The sequence below is a fragment of the Larimichthys crocea genome, chromosome III (assembly GCF_000972845.2).
Source record: "Larimichthys crocea isolate SSNF chromosome III, L_crocea_2.0, whole genome shotgun sequence".
NCBI classification, from domain to species: domain Eukaryota; kingdom Metazoa; phylum Chordata; class Actinopteri; family Sciaenidae; genus Larimichthys; species Larimichthys crocea.
Window position 1 is genome coordinate 27041888 of NC_040013.1, and position 19496 is coordinate 27061383.

The 19496-nt window shown below is 39.5% G+C and overlaps 1 protein-coding gene across 3 annotated transcripts in view; it reads left to right on the forward strand.

Annotated features, from left to right (window-relative positions):
* Positions 1 to 19496, forward strand: part of edil3a (EGF-like repeats and discoidin I-like domains 3a) — a 102887-nt gene that overhangs the window by 74878 nt on the left and 8513 nt on the right. For all 3 annotated transcript variants that reach the window (XM_027278011.1, XM_027278012.1, XM_027278013.1), the window contains one exon: positions 15831 to 15986. In XM_027278011.1, coding sequence (XP_027133812.1) covers positions 15831 to 15986 — 156 coding nt within the window. The remainder of the gene's footprint in view (positions 1 to 15830; positions 15987 to 19496) is intronic.

Below are 19496 nucleotides of genomic sequence, written 5' to 3' on the forward strand. Positions count from 1 at the left end.
AGATGGAGATTTACTTTCCTGAACCACCCATTATCATACCAATATATGTAATAGACCCACCGGTCCACCATCGGTGCACCGTCTCAGTGTCACGTTTTGCCTCGCTTAGGAATCCAAAGTACACATTCTCATTCAGTGGTCAAGCTAGCAATAACAAACATGAAAAGTTCAGTTGGACTTTCAAAATAAAGCTTCCTGAGAAACATTTCAGGCAATGGTTTAGCAAAAGATCATGGTTTGGGGTCATGGCATGACTTGCGTTATGTACAGAAGTTAAAATGAGTCAACAATTACTATTAGTTTCACACAGGAAATGAATCATGTCCTTAGCTCCATTATCATCATCCCGCACTGGTACTGCACCTTTATACATGTATGAACCTTTAACGCCTAAGGTAGGAAAAAAGTGGCACTGATACGGTATCATCAGTGGTTCTATTACTCATTTTGGCATGAGACCGGGCTGTTCCTGAATCATGATGATTCATTCTGAATCACATCTTATGTTAGTGGGTAGCACTGAACATGTTCCGAGTGGTATCTCCAATGACAAGAAGTGAAGAAGAGGAAAACTGGAAATAAGTTTTGTGCTGTTTCCTGAGTTGCAGAGAAGAAATGCTCCACACACCAGGACAATATCATCTTTGTCTTTGTCATCCTCTCCTTTTCCTACGCTTTGACATCTAGATTAGCATGTGTTACACCAATACATAGTCTCTGAGGCCATTTCTTTCAAATATCTGAAGTAAAACTTCAAATTCTTATACCAAACTTATTCATATCTTTACCTTAAATAAGTTTAATGTGGGTCCACTTTGTAGTGACATGCTGACATTAATCTGAATCAAGTTTGAGGACATCAGTTTATCAGCTAATAGATATCTAACAGTCTCTTACAGTGGGGACATTGAGATACTGGTTACCCTCAAAAGACTGCAGACAAGTATTATATAAGGAATGAATGCCTTTCTGCAGACAGAAAACTTTAGAGACAATGTCTCAAAGTAATTTTTGAGTTATAAATATCTTCACTGATCCATTCAGCATTGACAGACTTGTAATAATTCAACGTGTATAGACGTGAACTTGACATTGGCTGGTCGACAAAGTATTGTCTTTCAAAGTAGGTTGAAAAGATTACAGGTCTCAAATTACCTTCTCCTGAGGAACTTTAAACATGTTTTCTCACATCCTTATAAGCTTAAAAATCCCTGTGGCGAAGCAGAAGAAATAAGAAATGATTCTTGAGTTTGCTTTGGTCAGGTTTCATCTAGAAGCTTTGTATACCAGATTAAACTTAATACTAACCCTTTAGTTTAGCTACAGTACAGTAGTAGCCTTAAGCTACTGTAGTGTTGTGCAGACACTTCACTGCAGAAGAGATTTATCACTAAAACACTTAACATTAAATATACTTTGCTGTTGTTTTCTTTAAAATCAAGAAATACTCTGTTTCTGTCACACAGCATCCAAATAATCAAATTAGGTTCCACATAACAACCACTGCCGTTCCACATAGCTTCAGCCCAGCTCTTTAGAAGGAGTTCTCTAGTAACTCTTTGGCTATTGCCTTACAGGATCTCCAGTCCCTCACTAATCTAGCCAGCTGTGTTTGTTAAAGAGGCATAAGCACAGTAACACGAACACACGAGTCGATTTAATTCAGCCCAATTGCCTTGCATCGTACATTATTTTAATCTTTTACATAAAATCCCAACATGCAATGTACAAATGTCTTAACTATCAAAAGATTGTGCAAAATGTGTCACTTAATTAACGACTTGTTAAATGTATTTGTCGCCTGCAAAGGTTACAAAACAAGCTAAGAAAGTAATTCCATTCTGGTGGTTCATTTGTTATCCCCTGTCTCCGAGGTTTTCACACCCAATTATCTCCTTAAAGTGATAAATATGTGTGGCGTGTGGCTGTGGCACCCTGATAATCACCTCTGCCTCTGATGATGCAGAGTGAGCTTAGACTTGTGTCTGAAAACTTTGAGTCAACTACAGTAACACATGCAAATGCCACATTGTTGCAAATGTAAAATTCAGCACGCAGGCATTGTCACAGTGCATACCTTGGCTATGACATCGCTATGACAACGAACCAGGGAACCAGACCTAATACCTTCATAAATATATATACTTTATATATACTTTATATATATATTGCATACATTTGTGTGTTTATGGGATCAGAGATAGGATTGATGCTGATTTCTCTGTCATAAATTCTAGGCATCTACTGTATAGTGAGGAACAAATCAAGTGAACAAAGGGTAGGGTTAGGGTGTATTATTAGATCTCTCCAAAAAAGTGCAGTCATTGTTTGGTTTTCACTCATGCTTAGACCAAAAAGAAAACACCCAGTTCTGCAGTTGTTTTTCTTTTTTTAGTTTAAGGCACAACAGTAAAATCATAGGATCCTGCGAATTTGAGTAAATATTGACTAACATATGCAGAGACATAACAAACATAACAATTAAGCAAATGGGTGCTGTGAGAGTGGAGGTTTGCATAGGCAGATGCTGATGAGGTAAATAGTGGCAGCTCAGCACTGCATGCACATGAGGGAAAAGTGTGTCTCAGCTGGAACGCACAGGACCAAGGAGAAAGCACAGTGGGAGACTATAAACCCTGACAGGGGAGACGAAGAAAAGTGCAGAGACGTAAATAAAGTGACCTATCACAGTCACAGCTGTATCAAGTCTGTTGAGCAGCTTGTCACTGCTATTACTCAAGCACCAGTTTAGCTGCATGCATCTCTTGTTTCTTTCTACTTGTGACGATTTGAGAGGCATGCAAAGGAGTGGAGCACTGTATTGGTCTCAGGAGTCTAGGTGAATAATACAATAAACAGAGTGTAGCTTTTGGTGATCAAAGTTGGCAGACTTCAGAAAACATTCCAACTGTATGACAGAATTGGGTTGCAGCCATTTGTTTCCTGACTTTGGTAAAAACCATTGCCAAGGATGATGAAACACAGCAAAGAGATGGTCACACTTTTTCAGATATGACAGGAAAATGATCCTCCCCCCCACCGGTGGAAACACATTGACCGTGGTCTTGAAGAGACCTGACCACAGCCGAAGTATTCCAACATGTCATGATAAACATTGTTTTGTGCTTTGAGCGCTGTAGGAGGGTAAGCGATCCTAGATGCTGTCACCAGGTACTGTGAAGTTTAATTGCCATCTTCCGCTCATTTTCTTCATGAATGAACATGAGATGATAGGCATGCAAAAGCCAAGCTTCAAAAAGAGATAAAAGGCAGATGGTGATATCTGTGGCTAGTGCCTTCTCAATCTATTACTCCATGGGTATCATTTAGGCTTGGTGAAATAATATAGTGTAGGCGGAGTGGTGCCTTGCAGAATGGTATGGTCTGCCGTGGGCAAAAATGGTCACTTAGTGCTGATTGAATGACAGATTTGCATATTAAAAGAACACTACAAAGGTTTGCGTCAAGGCCATGGAGTCAGAAAAATATACCATGGTAGCATAACTTAGACATTTAGCACAGTAGTACTGGCCTTTATTGGAGATAAGATGTCCAAAAACATTGTTCATCCAAGGAACTGGCTAAATTCCTAAAAGTAATGTGGATAGACTTAATGCTTGGCCCAAGCCTCTATAAATAAAGCAGTTCTTGGATCATAAGTATACTAGAACCGAGGGGGGTGGCACTGGTTTTGCCAGAGGAGAGTGCCAGCAGGCTGAATGTCAGAGAATAGTCTTGTCATGTTCAGCCTGGGCACAGTACATACAGAACTTCAGATGGATGCAGCCCGACACTTGATCTGGGATGATCAATCTTGTACTGCCCAGCTGCACTGGGTCACATTCTCCTTTTCACCTTCTCCTTGTCTTGTGAGTGACAGAGCCTTTTCTGTCTCATTAATCTCAATAAGAGTGTCATGGCAACTTGTAATTGCCAAACCAAGTCAAGCAGATTTGCGCCTTGTGGATCAGTGGCTGTGTGTATATATGTGATACATGTACATGTATAAAAGTTATTTCTTTCTTTTTTATCAATTGCAGACTAAACTGCAGATATACAGTGTATATTTAGATATACACAGACAGTATAAAAGTAATTAGTGGCAGGGAGAGATGAGGCACTGAATGCATGTAGGGACCTTAGTGAGTTCCTCTGTTGGTCAGATAGTGGAACAGGGACAGGAAGAGAGGCAGAGGCAAATGAGGACACATTTAGGACATTTTAAGTCCAAAGTTGAAATGTATTTTGCAGACAGCAAATATATTACTGAAATTAATTTGTTATGAGTCATCTTTAATGGACTTTTAAGTTCCTAAGATGAAGCAATAATAAGCTAAATCAAATGAATGTTACATTTCTGTACTGGAGTGTACCTTAGAGCTTGCAAACATTTAATTTGTCTTTATTTTATTTGTCTTTATTTTATTTTATCTTAAGTACACATGCCTTACATGATAAACTATGTGCAGTTTGTCATATAAATGTATTGAAACAATAAAATAGTAGTTATTCAAATAATCCTCACTGAAAATAAATAATGTTCTAACCCTTACCATAGGTTTGAGGTCAAAGACATGGTACATTTGAAGTATGGGCTTGTCATAGAAATTATTATTTACAACTAAAATGGTGAATCAGTTTCAGAATTGTTGAAGTGTCTCTTTTATGTTTCAAATGCTTTTCTGAAATTGGTTTTAATTGTCTTCAAAGTGCTCATCACTCTATAATAATTTCAAAGTCTGTTTTATTTAATAGTCCAATTCAAAACATCCTTGTGAATTACAATTGCTGAAATTATTATACAAAGTAAATTACCCCAAATATTCACCAACAGTTTGTAAAGCATAAATGCATGTTGACACTTCACATAGAGCATTGTCCCGTGTGGAGTAGCAGCTAGAAGAGCAATAAGCAGACGTAATGCAAGATTGATTCCCACTCAGTGCCTGTGAGCATGCATTTGTTGCAATCAAACAGGGTATTATCATTACGACAATTTTGCCGAGCACAGCTTCCTAATCAAATCGCTACCTCAAATACAGCACCGCTGACAACACACTCTATTTCTTTTAATCAATAGAATTAGTTTGGTGTTTGTTTCATCCGTCCACGGAGGAGAATGGCTTTAATTTGTCCCATTGAAACTCTCATCTCTTCTAGAGTGTTTATGCAGCAAAGATGAAGCGTGTCCTTTCTAAAAAACAGAAAAGCTGCCTTAGAGAGAGTAAAGCATTGTAGCATGAAAGGATTTGAGAGGGATTTAGATCATCTGGAATAGCAATGATCATGTCTTCATTTCAAGAACAAGAGATGACTATTACTTTGTTTAAATTATTTGCATGGGAAAATGGGCCAAAAGATTTTTTTCAAGGGTGAGCCATCCTCTGCATCCTTCAAGCTTTGAATTGTTAGTAAGCACAGAGGGTATCCCCCTTAAATCCAGCAATTTTATTACTGGTTGAAACAAGATAAAGCCCTCACAGATCTGACTATTCAAAGTTCTAATCACGTTAGATACAGCCTTTATTCTACCGTCTGCTCAGCTTTTTAACATTATTTGTCCTACCACTCTGCACACAAAACTGAATCAATAGAAACAGCACCTGCAGCCAAGTTTTCTTGCTGAACTAATTAAAGAAACAGAATGTTAGAGGGACAACGTCTCCAGGTGGTTTCTGTTGCAATCAGTGAGAAGCACACGGCCATTTAGCCGCAGCTGTGATGCTGAAAAAAAAGTATGAAATGTACGAACACTTGCTTAAGCATAATTTCTAATCTATCGGGCACACATCTGCACATGTAACCTTGATTCAACCTTCACAGGACTTTACATGACGATATGAATCATCCAACTGGACTGGTATTTGCACGTTTCCAACTGAGGAATTGAACAGGTTGTCAGTGCAAACACCAACAATTTGCTTTCCTATATATACATATATTTTTTTTCTTTTGTTTATTTCCATAATTGGTAGACAGGATCTGAGCTATGGCACTATCTATGGATACAACAGTTGGAAGCCAGGAGAACAGATGTAACCATAACAGCAAATTGCACAGCTAGCACTTGCTTTGGCTGATGTGCCAGCCCAGTTTCAGAACGGCAAGATCAGCTTTGCACCACATAGCTGTGTGTGCATGATTATAAGACTTGGCAAGCTTTTTGAATATGGAAGATCATATTAAAGGGGGATTGTTGGTTGTCATTATCAGACTTCTGTGGAGAATCGTGTCAGATGGGACCCGTCTGATACCAGATATCTAACTGCTGGCTACCAAATTAGAGACTCCTACATATTACAAAACGTATTCTAATTTGAATAGACATGAATACAGCATGTTGGTTCAAAAATGGTTCCTGCAGCTATTGCTAATTCAATCATCTTGAGAGCATTATCGTAGAATTCAAGAAGAATCTTAGAAAGAATCCACGCTCATTTGAAAACATGCCTGATGTAAATTTCATTAAGGCATTATCGTCAGACTCTCATTTTAATCCTGACCAATACGGCTCTTTCTTGCTCTATTTTATTCAATTTCCCTGCAGCTAGTATGCTGATTCAATTAGCTTCCAAATGAAGTTACGGAAGGGATGGTAAATCCATCTGCTTCCCTGATTCAGTCGGGTGGTTTTTAGTGTCCCCTCCTTCCAACTACACCCTTAAATATACAGGTCTGTGTGGAACCTGTGTAATGTTGCTCCTTCGTTTTCATTAGCCAAGGAAGCCATCTTATCCTTCAACACCCCACCCTGATCCTCATCTCCCTCTCCCTCTCTCTACCTCTCTCAGTCCCTGCATTTATCCGTTTCATCTTGGGATGAGTGATTCATGAGTCTGCAGTATAGCGCCTGCTGTAATCGTAGGATCTGCAGGAATTGTCAGAAGTGAAGGCGCCACAGCTTAAATCAGTGCAGCTGAGATTGGATCGAGTGTGTTGTGCATGTGTATCTTATGGTCTCAGAGTGTCTCTAAGCCATCATCGACAAGCGGGGTATCCCTCACTCACTTCCCCACATTTAAAACAGACATCTTTATGTTGCTCACCCAGGAGAGTTTGCACTGCACTTAAGCAGCGCTGCTACATATTGTATGCATGCTATAGCATAATGATTCATTTATAGTGAGCTGGAAGTCCTTAGGAAACTGGGCATTGACTGATTTCAGGATAAGTATCATATTGAACTCCATAAGTCCATAAACGTAATCTATTTTGTAATTTCACGGTGTCCTTTTTCATTGCATATGAAGCACACCATGTTTTTTTTTTTTTTGTGTAGAGAGTGCCTGTGTGTATGTGTGAACACGTGTGAGAATTTGATATGAATATTTTATACACCATGTGAGAAGCAGGAGAGGGGAGAGGTATGATGAGCTGTGCAGCAGCCAGTCATAAACGATTTTATTTTTAACTCACCTATTTTGTAGGACCTTTAAAAACCTGTATCATCACTGTTAGAATGAGAACACCACACTTTAGATCATTAAGTCATTTCACATTTTACATTTGCTTAATATTCCAACAGCAAAAAAAAAAAAAACAGTTTTTATTTTCCCTCCAGCACCAATTTGATTCCAGACTAGATCACACAGGGAGACAGACTACTTTAAATTTTATCAGTGTCCATCACATGTTTAGTCACAGTGAACATTAAACAGAGTGTGAAATCCCACAAGTCCCTTACAAGTAGAGCGTCAAGGCCATTTTTTACGCATATGGATCTGAGTCCCTCACTTCACTCACGCTGACACGCTATGCAACCCGCTAGTTCTACAGATGCTGCTAGACTTGCTGTAATAGCTTTAAATGATCCAGACCACCATGGTTGATTTCCTTTCTGTTCCTTTTGCCATGCCCAATTCCTTTCAACACTTCGTGCAACCATTTAGACTTGACATGCTAACTAAGGTTCTATTTCTTTTTATTGTCTAAGTGCCCTATTAGAACTTCAGGTAGGAATCTTTGTACTTTAATGTATCGGCTTTGACGAAAGGCTGCCGTTCTTTTGGCAGAAAGAATAGGAACTGAATAATACTTTAATGGTCTAAATGCACACTTTCTGTTTTAAAGCACTTAAGTCGTCGTGTTAAATTATAGATGGAGAAAACGTCTACCGAACAAAAAGCTGACCATGCAGGTGTTTGTGCAAGCTGTTAAAGGAGAGGGTCACTTTTCTTTACTGACTTTATTAAAAAAATGTCAGCAATTCATAACACAGCCTTAACAACACTGTCAATTCTTCCACTTGCTCTTAACAATAATCTTTAATGAGCAGCATTTATTAAGACCTGAAACAGACTAAATCTATAAGACAGGAAGCTCACAGGATAATCATTTCCCTACACGTTTTACTGATGAACAAGACTAAGGGCCCTATTTAAAAGTGCGTGGTCTAAAGTGCATTGGTGCACGTGCATGTTGGGTGTGTTCAACTCTAATCTGGGTGCAACGTAAGGACAGCAAGGTGCATTTAATCTCTTAATTAATCACAGATGTCTTTTGGGAAGAATTAAACTGAGATGAATTAAACTAATCATCGCATCATCTCCCATTCCCTTTAAAATCCAGTGCATTCTGCATATTTAAATGGCTGATTCGGCAAGTTGGAGAAGTGAACGGTTTTCCGTTAAAGAAAAGGAGCTGCTGGCGTACTTACCCTGCCTGGCATCTGTCAGATGATTTGATGACTAATACCTGCTTTCCATTTGCACTTACCTCTACTACAGACCTCAAACTGCTCACTTAAAAAGAAATGCAGTGATTGCACACAGAACTAGTATTACCAGGAGACCTCATGTGACTTAGAAAAGGGATAAGCAAAGTCTGTGTTTTACACCTGTTTAATGTCGTTATCTCCCAGACGGCGTTAATGAAGCTACTGCTGCTGTGGCACATGCGTAAATGCACGTCACTTAGACGCACTTATCATTTCTGTTGCTGTGCGATGCTGCAGGTAAAGTCTAAGGAAAGAATCTGACCCACAGTTTGTAATGTTGGAGATTTCTGTGCGTGTGCACCTCTGCTAACTAAAGCCACACATGCCGTGACGTTTGCAGTCTCTGCGGTTTTGATTACGGACCGATTTCTGTGCTAAAAGGAGGAGAAAAGCATGAAACATTGGAGACAGCTGCAGAAACTGCTCCGCTCACTGTAAAAATAACTTCACTAATCTTATAATACAACCGTGACCTGTATGGGCCTCGTTATGTACAGTACCATATTTCTTGTCCTCCCCCTGCAGCTCCACGTTTGATACCTTGCAAAAAGATGCAGATTCACACAGAGATACCTGACCCATCCACACACTCATGTGAGTGCATATGAGCAAATCCACTGTGTGCAGGCAGTGTGCACCTGTCTATGTAGGTGCATCTTACTATTATGAATAGTGTGTGCTTTAAATAAAAGGAAAATAGTGTGCCATTGACTTCAGACCAGGTTGTTGTTAGGTTAGTGGCTCAATCACTTCCTGCTGCTTCAAGAGCACAGCAATGCAGCAACAATGACCCTGACTACTCCTCGTTTTAAGGCCAACACAACCATGACCGCACAGATGAGCTGCAATGTCCCCCATTTAAGAGAGGGCCCTATGAGGTTACAGTCATGTTTAGACATAGCTGTGCTTTTAGCTGCATGATAACTTCAGCATGCTCACAATGACAATGCAAAGTATAATGTTTACTAAGTTTACCATCTAATTGCATTTGTCATTAGTTTTACATGAAACAAAATACTGGACAGTAGACAGTCACCAAGGTTATTACACTTCATTCTGAAGGGACTATGGATGTCTGGACAAAATGCTTTGCTATTCCATCTGGTAGACATTAAAATATTTCACTGAATAAATAAAAATTGTGACCCACTTATGATGCCAGATGAGAAATACTGGATCCAAAAAGCAGTAGGATTCACATCCTCTGGACACCATTGATATCTATTCAACATTTCATGGCCAAAGTAGCTGGAGCTGTGCTGCTACCATGGCTAAAAATGATAGATTCCACAATGAGCATCCTCTGTTTTGAAAAAGAGATTCATTCTGGTCTTTGCAGATTGCTTCGGGTTATGTACATCTATTGCGTATGAGTGTGCTGGCATGAAGACTAGAGTGAGGAGGAGGAAAGGGGGAGGATGCTCGATGCATAGCATGTCCATGCCATGTAAAACTGTTACCATTTTGCAATTTCCTGTGAGTCACTTCATAGCGCTTTTCCCATCTTTATATCCCCAGCGTTTTGGCTGTAAGATGTGCCGTGACCAGCCAACCAGCTCACTCTCTTAATGTTCTGCCAAAACAAGTCATCTTGTTGCAACAAAGACATCTATCCTCATGTCCGGACAGCTCATTCCACATTCTTTCAGCAGAGTGCATTTGATTTACATTCCTCATTTAGCACTTTCAAATAACACACTGTATTCAAGTCAAATGTTTGGGGGGAAAAAAAGAAAATGTTTAAATTTATGTTGGAAGCTGGTTACTGCCACCCTGACCAGCCTGAGACATCTAATTGGATAGAATATTATTAATTCAGCTGTTACTTCATCTGTAGTTGTTTAACAGATTATCTTTAGGGTACATGTGGCAATTCATGAACCTACGTCCTAACCAAGATGTTCTTTAAATACAGGGGTGCAATATCAGAAAATGGTATTCTTTGTGAATTGTCAACTATTAAGCCGATGAAATGTTACAAATACTGTAATAACTATCTATAATCAGGCAGTTGAAATAAAGTGTTGCCCCATCCAAAAATGAATCAAAGACAGGCTGTCACACTTCAGACTGCCTGCACACCTTTCTTTCAATGTGTGAGCACTCAGCAGCCATTTATACCTTCTGACATCAAACCACCCTATGCTGAAATAGGGTGTAATAAATAAATAAGGTGTTAGAAGAAGAGGAAGTGTGTGTTTTGTGTGTCTGTCCTCCATAGCATGTGTGTGTCTCATGAAAGCTGTACTGATATTTAAAAGAAATCACAGAAATGTGACTGTGTGCACACTCTCTTAACTTGCACACTTTGATGTAAAGTCCTGCACAACATGACAAACCACTGAGTGAAACAGATAGTAACATAAAAAACAATCAATCAGACAATACTGTAGAGTTAAAAAAAGTTAATTGAGAGTTTTGTGTGTGCATCTCAACGAAGAATGAGTCATAATGAGTCATTATGTAGTGATGGAGGCTGAGACTGCCTCCTCAGAGAACATGAACAGAAATGTCAGCCAGGTTTCGTATAGTGTGGCTGCACGTATATTCATGCAGCTTTTTTTTTAAAGCATATATCCTGATTTTTTTGTGTGTTTTGTTAAATTGTGTAAGAAAATCTGGTGACACCCAAAGTACATGACAGTGATATTAAAGTCAAACTCTAACGCTGTCCTTAAATTAAGTTACACATTTCCAAACAGGGAATCTTTTCATTCCGTGTAATTAACTTGTTACCTGAGGCGCTCACAGGAACGTTGTGTGGTGTTAAGTCAGACACCTCTGCTTTGTTTGCTGTAAAAAAAGAAAAGCAAATTAGCGCGCTCTAATCGTTAGTGTGCTCCGTCTTTGTCGTTTATTATCATTATAAAAAAATCGTTTTCCATCTGTCAGATGTGACATAATCATTTGTGAATGTTCGTCCTAAAGCACTTGCTTTTGGAGGTGTTACCAAACATTCTGCCTCATGCTACAGGCTGCCTGAAGGTGAAATGCTGTACCTTCTCAGAATATTTAAATCTGGCCACCAGCAAGCTCTCAGCTATCGTGACACTTTTTTTCCTCCTTTATTTTTCAGTTTGACCTGCAGATATTTATAATCAGCACCCTAGAATTTACATTTTAATAAGTAATTAGGGCTTCTTTGTCCAACAGGCTAAGTCTGTAAAGGGCTACAGGCTGTTTGTTTTTCTGCAATCATAAACAAAACAAACAGAATTAATGAATACGAGTTTCAGTCTACAGTAATTTGTCTGGGCTGATGTTAACACTGACTAGGTCTGTAAGTATTCCGCATCCTATTTTATATCTCTTCCTTTTCACTTTCATGTTACTAAGACTATTTGCTTTCACCCAGAAAAACAACAACATCTCAAACTCAGTTCAGACTCCTGGTTCATCTCATAGAATTGGCTCATCCAGCCAGCTTACCTCTGGGTAAAAATGGCACATTTTTAAACTCAGAAAGATGTCATGACATAAACAGGCTTTTCTTTGCACTCAGTAGAAAAGTGCTCTACTCAGTCAGCTCTCTGTCTGGAAATTGTCTGCCTTCAGACTCATCCCTCGTGTCTTTGTTCGTTTTCAGTCTGCTTTTCTTTTCTTTTTTTTTTAGAACTAATTTGATTTAATTATGTAACTTATTTTCCTTTGAATTAACATCATGTGAGCCAAAAGGAAGCTGCAACAATGTGGTTTTGCACGTCGATAAAGTTAGGACAAAATGAAAGTAGCAGATGTAAAGATATATTACTGTTGGTCATTCTCTAGTGTGGGACAAGCTCTAGTAATGCTGGATCCTACATTTCCCATAAAGCAACTGAATAGCATCTGTCATAAGATCCTCCCTACCTTCTAAGTGCCCATTTCTTTCAAACCGCAAACCTCCTATCTGTTACAAATGTTGGCAGGAACAAGGTCTCCCAGGAGCCTTAAACAGACCTGATAATGGCTAGCTGCAGTGATATGAGTTGGGTTAAGCAATGTCACATGAATTTTGCATTGGAAAGACTTAGCATGTTGTGGTTTCTCAGTTTATGAAAATGAAAAGAGCCATGAAACGAGTTTGTGTTTTCAAGCTCTCACCACAGCATTACACTCCGGTAATGACCGCCCTGTTGTGGGGTTGATGGACCATAACAATGTCCTTCTCATGGCTCAGTCAGTTGTGTGCTGCACTGTGACCTAAGAGAATATATAGAAAGTATGCATTACCCACACACACACACACACTCGCATTTTTCCTGCAGGCTTTGAAGATTAAATGAGTCTTCAACACATAGTTAAATTAGCACAGCTGGAGGGAGGATGTCAGCAGGATGCTATGTATGCATGTGCTGTATTCGTAAAAAAGGAAACTGGGGCTCGTTCGCCTCCTCATAAGGCTCCCTCTCACTGCATTAATCTCTTTATCCTGCATTGGCAAAGCCACTTCAAATAGGGACTCACCAAGATTTACACACCAAGTCTCGTCTTAATGAGCAGGGGGAGATGAGTGTTTGTCTGGCAGAAGTGCAGAAACGTTGCCCCTTTACAAACTGCCATCAAAGAGAAGTACAAATAAGTAATTGACCAGTCATTTTCCATGTGCAGTTGTGTTGGTTAGCTGAGATTAGAACGACATGAATCTTGAATGTCAGTGAGTAAAATACTAAAATTGATTCTTGTGTTTTATTTCTTTGCCACGAGCATTCAGTGATTGCTACAAAGGCTTAACACACTCCTGGTATGTCTGGGTTAACAGCTCATGGTGGAGGGAATGGGGTCGAGAGTGTGATGGAGGAACGAGCAGACGGTGGAGGCTGGAGGAGAGGCCTTGCTTTAACAAGCTTATCTTGCTCCCTAATTCAGTTTGGGCCATCAATGTGTTGAGAGCCGGCGTCGCTAGGGGCGGTTGTATTTTTTTGACCGCTACCTGTGACAGCAATTACAGGTTCCCCTTCAAGCCTGCCTTTGTTTTGGTGGCAGACTTGACTGCTTTGGTAGAACGAGATTACCTCAACATTCTGCAACTGGAGCATAATCAAAGCCGCACAATGCAAGGTGTCATGCCCCTCTAAATCAACCAAGCACACTCTGCCACTGTTTCTTTATGGGCCCCCTTTTATCCGGAGGGTTGTTGTGACATTATTGTCATTATAACAGAGCTGTTGTTTAAAAGTATTCATATACATTACAGGGAAACATTTCACACTGCTGCCACAGCCCCAAGGAGAAACTTTATAAATAGTGTATAGTGTAACAAATGAAGCATGCATACGCACTGTGGCATCTGCATAATTGCATACCTGTAACCACAGCATTTTCTAAGAGTTAAATTATGTCTACGCGCAAACATCAGTGGCTTTTGTCCTACTTTCATTAGCTTGATGTCTAATAAATGGAGAACAGTGAGTTTATCCGCTTGGATGGTTTTTAGAAAACCAAGAATTTGCTTTGTATTCACTAAGGCATGGCTTTGTCTACATTCTTGTCAGAATCCAGGTCTATGCCTGCTTATGTACACAGCGAGGGGTCTGCATTCTCCAGTACCCAGGAAGCAGTCCTCAATCTTAAAGTAGCTGGGAGGAAAGAGAAGTGATGAGAGATGAACACTTTCAGTGAGCTCATTCACGTCGCTGCTCAGAAAAAAAAAATAGTTTCAGGGTTTTCTAACATATTGCTGGCAATAAAAGTGTGCTGTGATGTGCTGAGATGCACAGTCGTGTTCTGCAATGTGTCGAGACCAGGAGGTGGAATGAAACTGAGTCATAACTCATGTATTACTTGGGTTTGTTTGCTTATTTGTTTAATCTACGCGGGGCAGTATTTTGTTTTGTCGGAGCAGGGTGTCGGTGTATGTGTTGGCCTATGACCAGGCCAATTAGTGTGATGTATGGTTGTCTCGCTGTTGCGTACATTCAGCAGAAGAAATAAATCTGCATGCACATGATTCTCTCTCTCTTGCTCTCCTTGTGCGTCTAAATTTTGCCACTATCTTCCCATGTGACAGCAAAATGCCAAGTCGCACCTTGTTTTTCCTGCTGTATTGACTGTGAATTGATGCCACGTAGATGCATGTGATAAGTGGGACAGCTTCACAGTGACTTAAGGCTATGAGCATTTTAAGAGTCGGAAAGGCACGAGGCAGTGCTATCAATTATTTAGTATCACGTGGGACTTTATGTAAATTTCACACCCTTAATTTGTCACTTTAATGTATCAAAGTTTTTATGTTTGAAGCACAACAACAATATGCATTTGGCTTAATGTGCTTCAGAGATGCAAAGGTATTTCTGTACAGTTCCCATTATGTGGAAAGCACTCTAACCTTACTCAACATCCTCTGCTTTTTGCTTATGAAAGATCAGTAAGGACTGACTTATTTTATTATGCTACCCTTGATGTTCCATTACAACATGCTCTGTACTTTTGCACTGCACTGACCATGTTCGTAGCAACATTAGCAATGCCTTCCTCTTAACTTCTACTTTAGATTGTTCACATACATTATTCATTTGACATAATTAATGTGGTGAAAAACTCTTACTTGCTTGACCTGTTTTAGACATAATTGCACCAACTTTTCTCTGAAGTGGAGCAAACCAGGTAAATGGTATAAAGCTTTAGTACTTATTCTTGTTGTCATGCATGTGGGGTTCAATTTAACTACGTTTTGAATCTGAACCCAGCAGTGTTGCGTTCTTTTCTACATAATGAAGTATAATTGAACTCAAATGAACTAAGATGTGAATGAAAGTAAGTTTGTGTTTACTGCCTAGCACCCTTGTGCTGTAAATTGTTTGCAACAAATGAGAAGCTATTAAAAATTAACCCAAATGGAGCAGTCTGGGTCTCAGAAGCTGCTGCGCTGTGCGATTTTTATTTTTTTTTGCTGAGGCGAGGTTGTGGACTTAGTCTTGTTGTTCAATATTCTGTGAATAATTGAAACTGACTTTTTGCGCCCAGTGTCTTTTTACTGTAAATCCTCTGATGGCATCAATAAAAAATAAAAAAAGATGCTGACTAGATTGAAGAGAATGTTGCATCTGTGACACTTCTTCACAAGCTTAAGTGTCTTAAAAAATGACGTTAATCATCTTCATCTCCCTTTCTCTCTGCTTCTTCCCTCTTTCAGGTGGACTTGCTTGTTCCTACCAAGGTCACAGGTGTCATCACCCAGGGCGCTAAAGACTTTGGCCATGTCCAGTTTGTCGGCTCATACAAAGTGGCGTACAGTAATGATGGAGAGCGGTGGAATGTATATCAAGATGAGAAACAGGGGAAGGACAAGGTAAGGAGATTTCACAGCGCATCATAACCATGACCGTCACATCATAGCCTATGAACGACAAAATATTAACAAAACTTTAATCTTTTTTTTAGTTGATGAAACATCTTTTTTTTGTCATGCAATCACAGCAAACATACTGAAAAAGTACTGTGGAATCATAAATGCATGTATGTGGGTACAGCGAGTACTGAAGTTCTGAATTATATATCACACAGCAGAGATAAAGGCCATTCAAGGTAGAGAAAAACAGAGTTAACAGATTTGAAAATGCACAGGAAGGACCAGAACCTGAAGCAACAAACGTACAGTACAAAGCAGCAAATGTCAAAAAGTATTAAGAGTGAAAATGTCCATTCCAGGACAGTCTACTTTTCCTTTCCATTTCCCTTTAGCATCTTCTTATCTGAGGCTCAAACTGAGTTGGCCAGGTTTGTTCCACTGCCACTCTCTGGTTTGGGATCAGATAAGGCCGTGCTGTCAACCTGGCCTAGCCAGTGCTACGTTGAAAATCTTGTTTACGGCCCTTCAACATTACGTGTCCATTCCAATCGCCCACGACAGCAGAGAGACAGCGCGGGGCTGCAGCCGTCTCTCTGCTGATATCAGGAGAGCTACAGGCACAGTGTTACGGCTAAAGCTGAAGCCCCTTGTCTTTCACATGCTGGTGGCAAGAGAGGCAGTGTTTACTTTTCTCTCTTGCTGTGTTATTGAAAGATAAGCACTACTTGGTATTGGTGATGTGTTGACTATGGAAAAAAAGAAACCGAGATCTAGTAGAATCCAAACATACATATTGCACAAAGAGGTAAATAATGTAGCTGTGCTTGAAATAACTCTGTGTGCACTGAGATCATGATATATGTACAGTATAATAGACTGGATAATCTCTTCTGTTCTAATCTTGCAGTGCAATCTTCATCTATGTCTTGAACTTGAGTTTTAAAGTATTTCCGACCATATAAAAACTCCTTTTTTTAACTCATGGGAGATGTTTTCATGTATAGATAACAGCAAATATGTACAGTATAGAAGATTTAACGAAAAACTCCCGTTCTTTGAATTTGTCAAAGTTGCTCCTCTGAATCGAAAGATTTGTTGTTGTACAAAACATTTTGTGGAAAAGTTTCCACAGATAATTCACATCTGAGTTCTTCTGAGATTTTCAGATGCAATGATAATGTCTTCATGTTTGGGTACAGCTGAGATTAAACAATCAAACATAACTAGTATTGAGTAAAGGTTACATGTGGGAGTGTGAGTGCAAGTTTAGAACCTTAGTTGGTGTAGTATTTGATTAATAACTGAAAATATATCGATTTAGATTATGCTAGATCAAGGCAAGGCAAGGCAAGTTTATTTGTATAGCACAATTCGTACACAAGGCAATTCATAGTGCTTTACAGAGGCAAGGAAAAACATTTGACATTAAGACAAGCAATAGCAATAGAAATAAAAAATGAAAAAGAAGGAAAATTTAATTAAAAATATCAGAATGTCATTTAAAATCATTAAAACAGCAAATTTGAAAACAATTTAAAACATTAAATGAATCACTGGATTATGATTACAAATTCTTTAAAAGTTCTTTAAAAGAGCTCAGCCATAAGCACGTGAAAATAGAAAAGTTTTTAACCTGGATTTAAAAGTGCTAAGAGTTGGGGCTGATTTCAGTCCTGCTGGTAGTTTGTTCCAGTTGTGAGCAGCATAACTGCTAAATGCTGCTTCACCGTGTCTGGTTTGAACTCTGTGCTCCACTATCTGACCTGAGTCAGTAGATCTCAGAGCCCTACTGGGTCTATATTCTACTAACATGTCATTTATGTATTGTGGGCCTAAACCATTCAGTGATTTGTAAACTAGTAGCAGAACTTTAAAATCTATTCTGTGGCTAAGTCAAAACTCGATCAATCTCTAACACTCTCATTTATTCACGCTAATTGAAGTTACACATTCTAAAATCATAACCCCGATACATTTATGGATGGTTTTGAATAGCTTAAAATTCTTGAGTCTTTAATTTGTCGGCATACCTGATTTCATAGTTCAGCTTCACCACATGCCCTTCAGTCGTCTGTGTGCATAAAAGGATCAGCAATGAAAATTCAGTTTAGAAGGACTTCTGTTTTGTTTGGCTCATTGTGGTGGACCTCAAAGCTGCAATACATAGCGCATTGTTAAGGCAAATAATGTCCCTCAATAGTTACATTCCAATGTATGCCCCTATGCTTGTTACAGAGTCAGTCCAGCAGCCAATGTTCAGAAATATTTTTCAGTATCTGCTGCTCAAATCCCTTGCTTGAGGAGTTGGAGTTATAATTTCAACACTCATGATGATCTTTGAATACAGGCCAGTGCATGCTCAGCATGATATCCACTCAAACGGTTTGAATACTGAGCACTGGACGAGTTTTTAAATCATGGAAAGCATCATCTAAGGGAGGGAGAGAAAAATTATATGGAAAATAACATTTTCAGAAAAAAGCAACGTTTTCATCAAGCCGTATGAATTTATAAGACATTTCTATAACCATCTATAGCCTTCCTTGTGTTGTTATTGCTGTGTAATTCAGAGCAACACCAAGGATAGGCAGTCAATCAAAGTATGCGCGCGTGCTCCGTATTAGAGGGCGGGCGTGTTTAGCAAGGCTTCTGAGAATGTCAATCAGTTTGTCCCTAGACAGAGCCGAGGGGCTGTTCAGATGTATGATTCTTCAAGGTGTTTTCCCCCTTCAGTCAGCTGAAGCAGCCATTAATGCTAGAGGACACATTTGGCTGTTGGACTCCCGAGGCTCCTCCTGCCACACCACAATGCTTGACTTGGCAGGCGTACACTGTGTGTATGTGTATGCGTCTGGGTGTCTGGTGCGGGCACAGTGGTAGAGGCTTGTAAGTATTCTCCTCAGCTCCCCCCCTCCAGCTCCTGTGTGGCAGAGGCTGCAGGCAGTTAGATCTAGATTGAGAGAGGAGGCTCTGTCAGAATACAGATGTTGTCAAAGCAGCTGCACACACACACACACAACAGTATCCCTCTAGAAAATCCATAGAGTGCCTTGTCGCCTTTTCTTTACACACAAAGCCCAAATACCTGTGCACTGAGAAGTAACAACATAGCCCATTGTTTAAACATAATTAAACCTGGATACATTCTATAATTATACATATCGGCTCGGCTGCTTTCCAGCATGGACACACTTTCCACACCTGGGTCACTACTCTCCCACTCCTGCACCACTGCTCTTTCCTGCGTGTCAATATTTACACACTCCGTTGATGGGGGCCATCAAGCACAAAAGTAATTGATTTATGTTTAATAGTGTTTCACTCAGGTGACACGAGGTTAATTAGCCATTAGAGTCTTCAATCCCCTCCAGGTCAGAGGGTAACTAAATGTTAGATAGCTGTGAATACAATCATCTGAAGATGAACCACTAAAAGTCATATTTTTCTTTACTACATAACATTAGCTGCAAGCCTTAATGCACTTCAGTATTAAAACCACAAATAACTGGA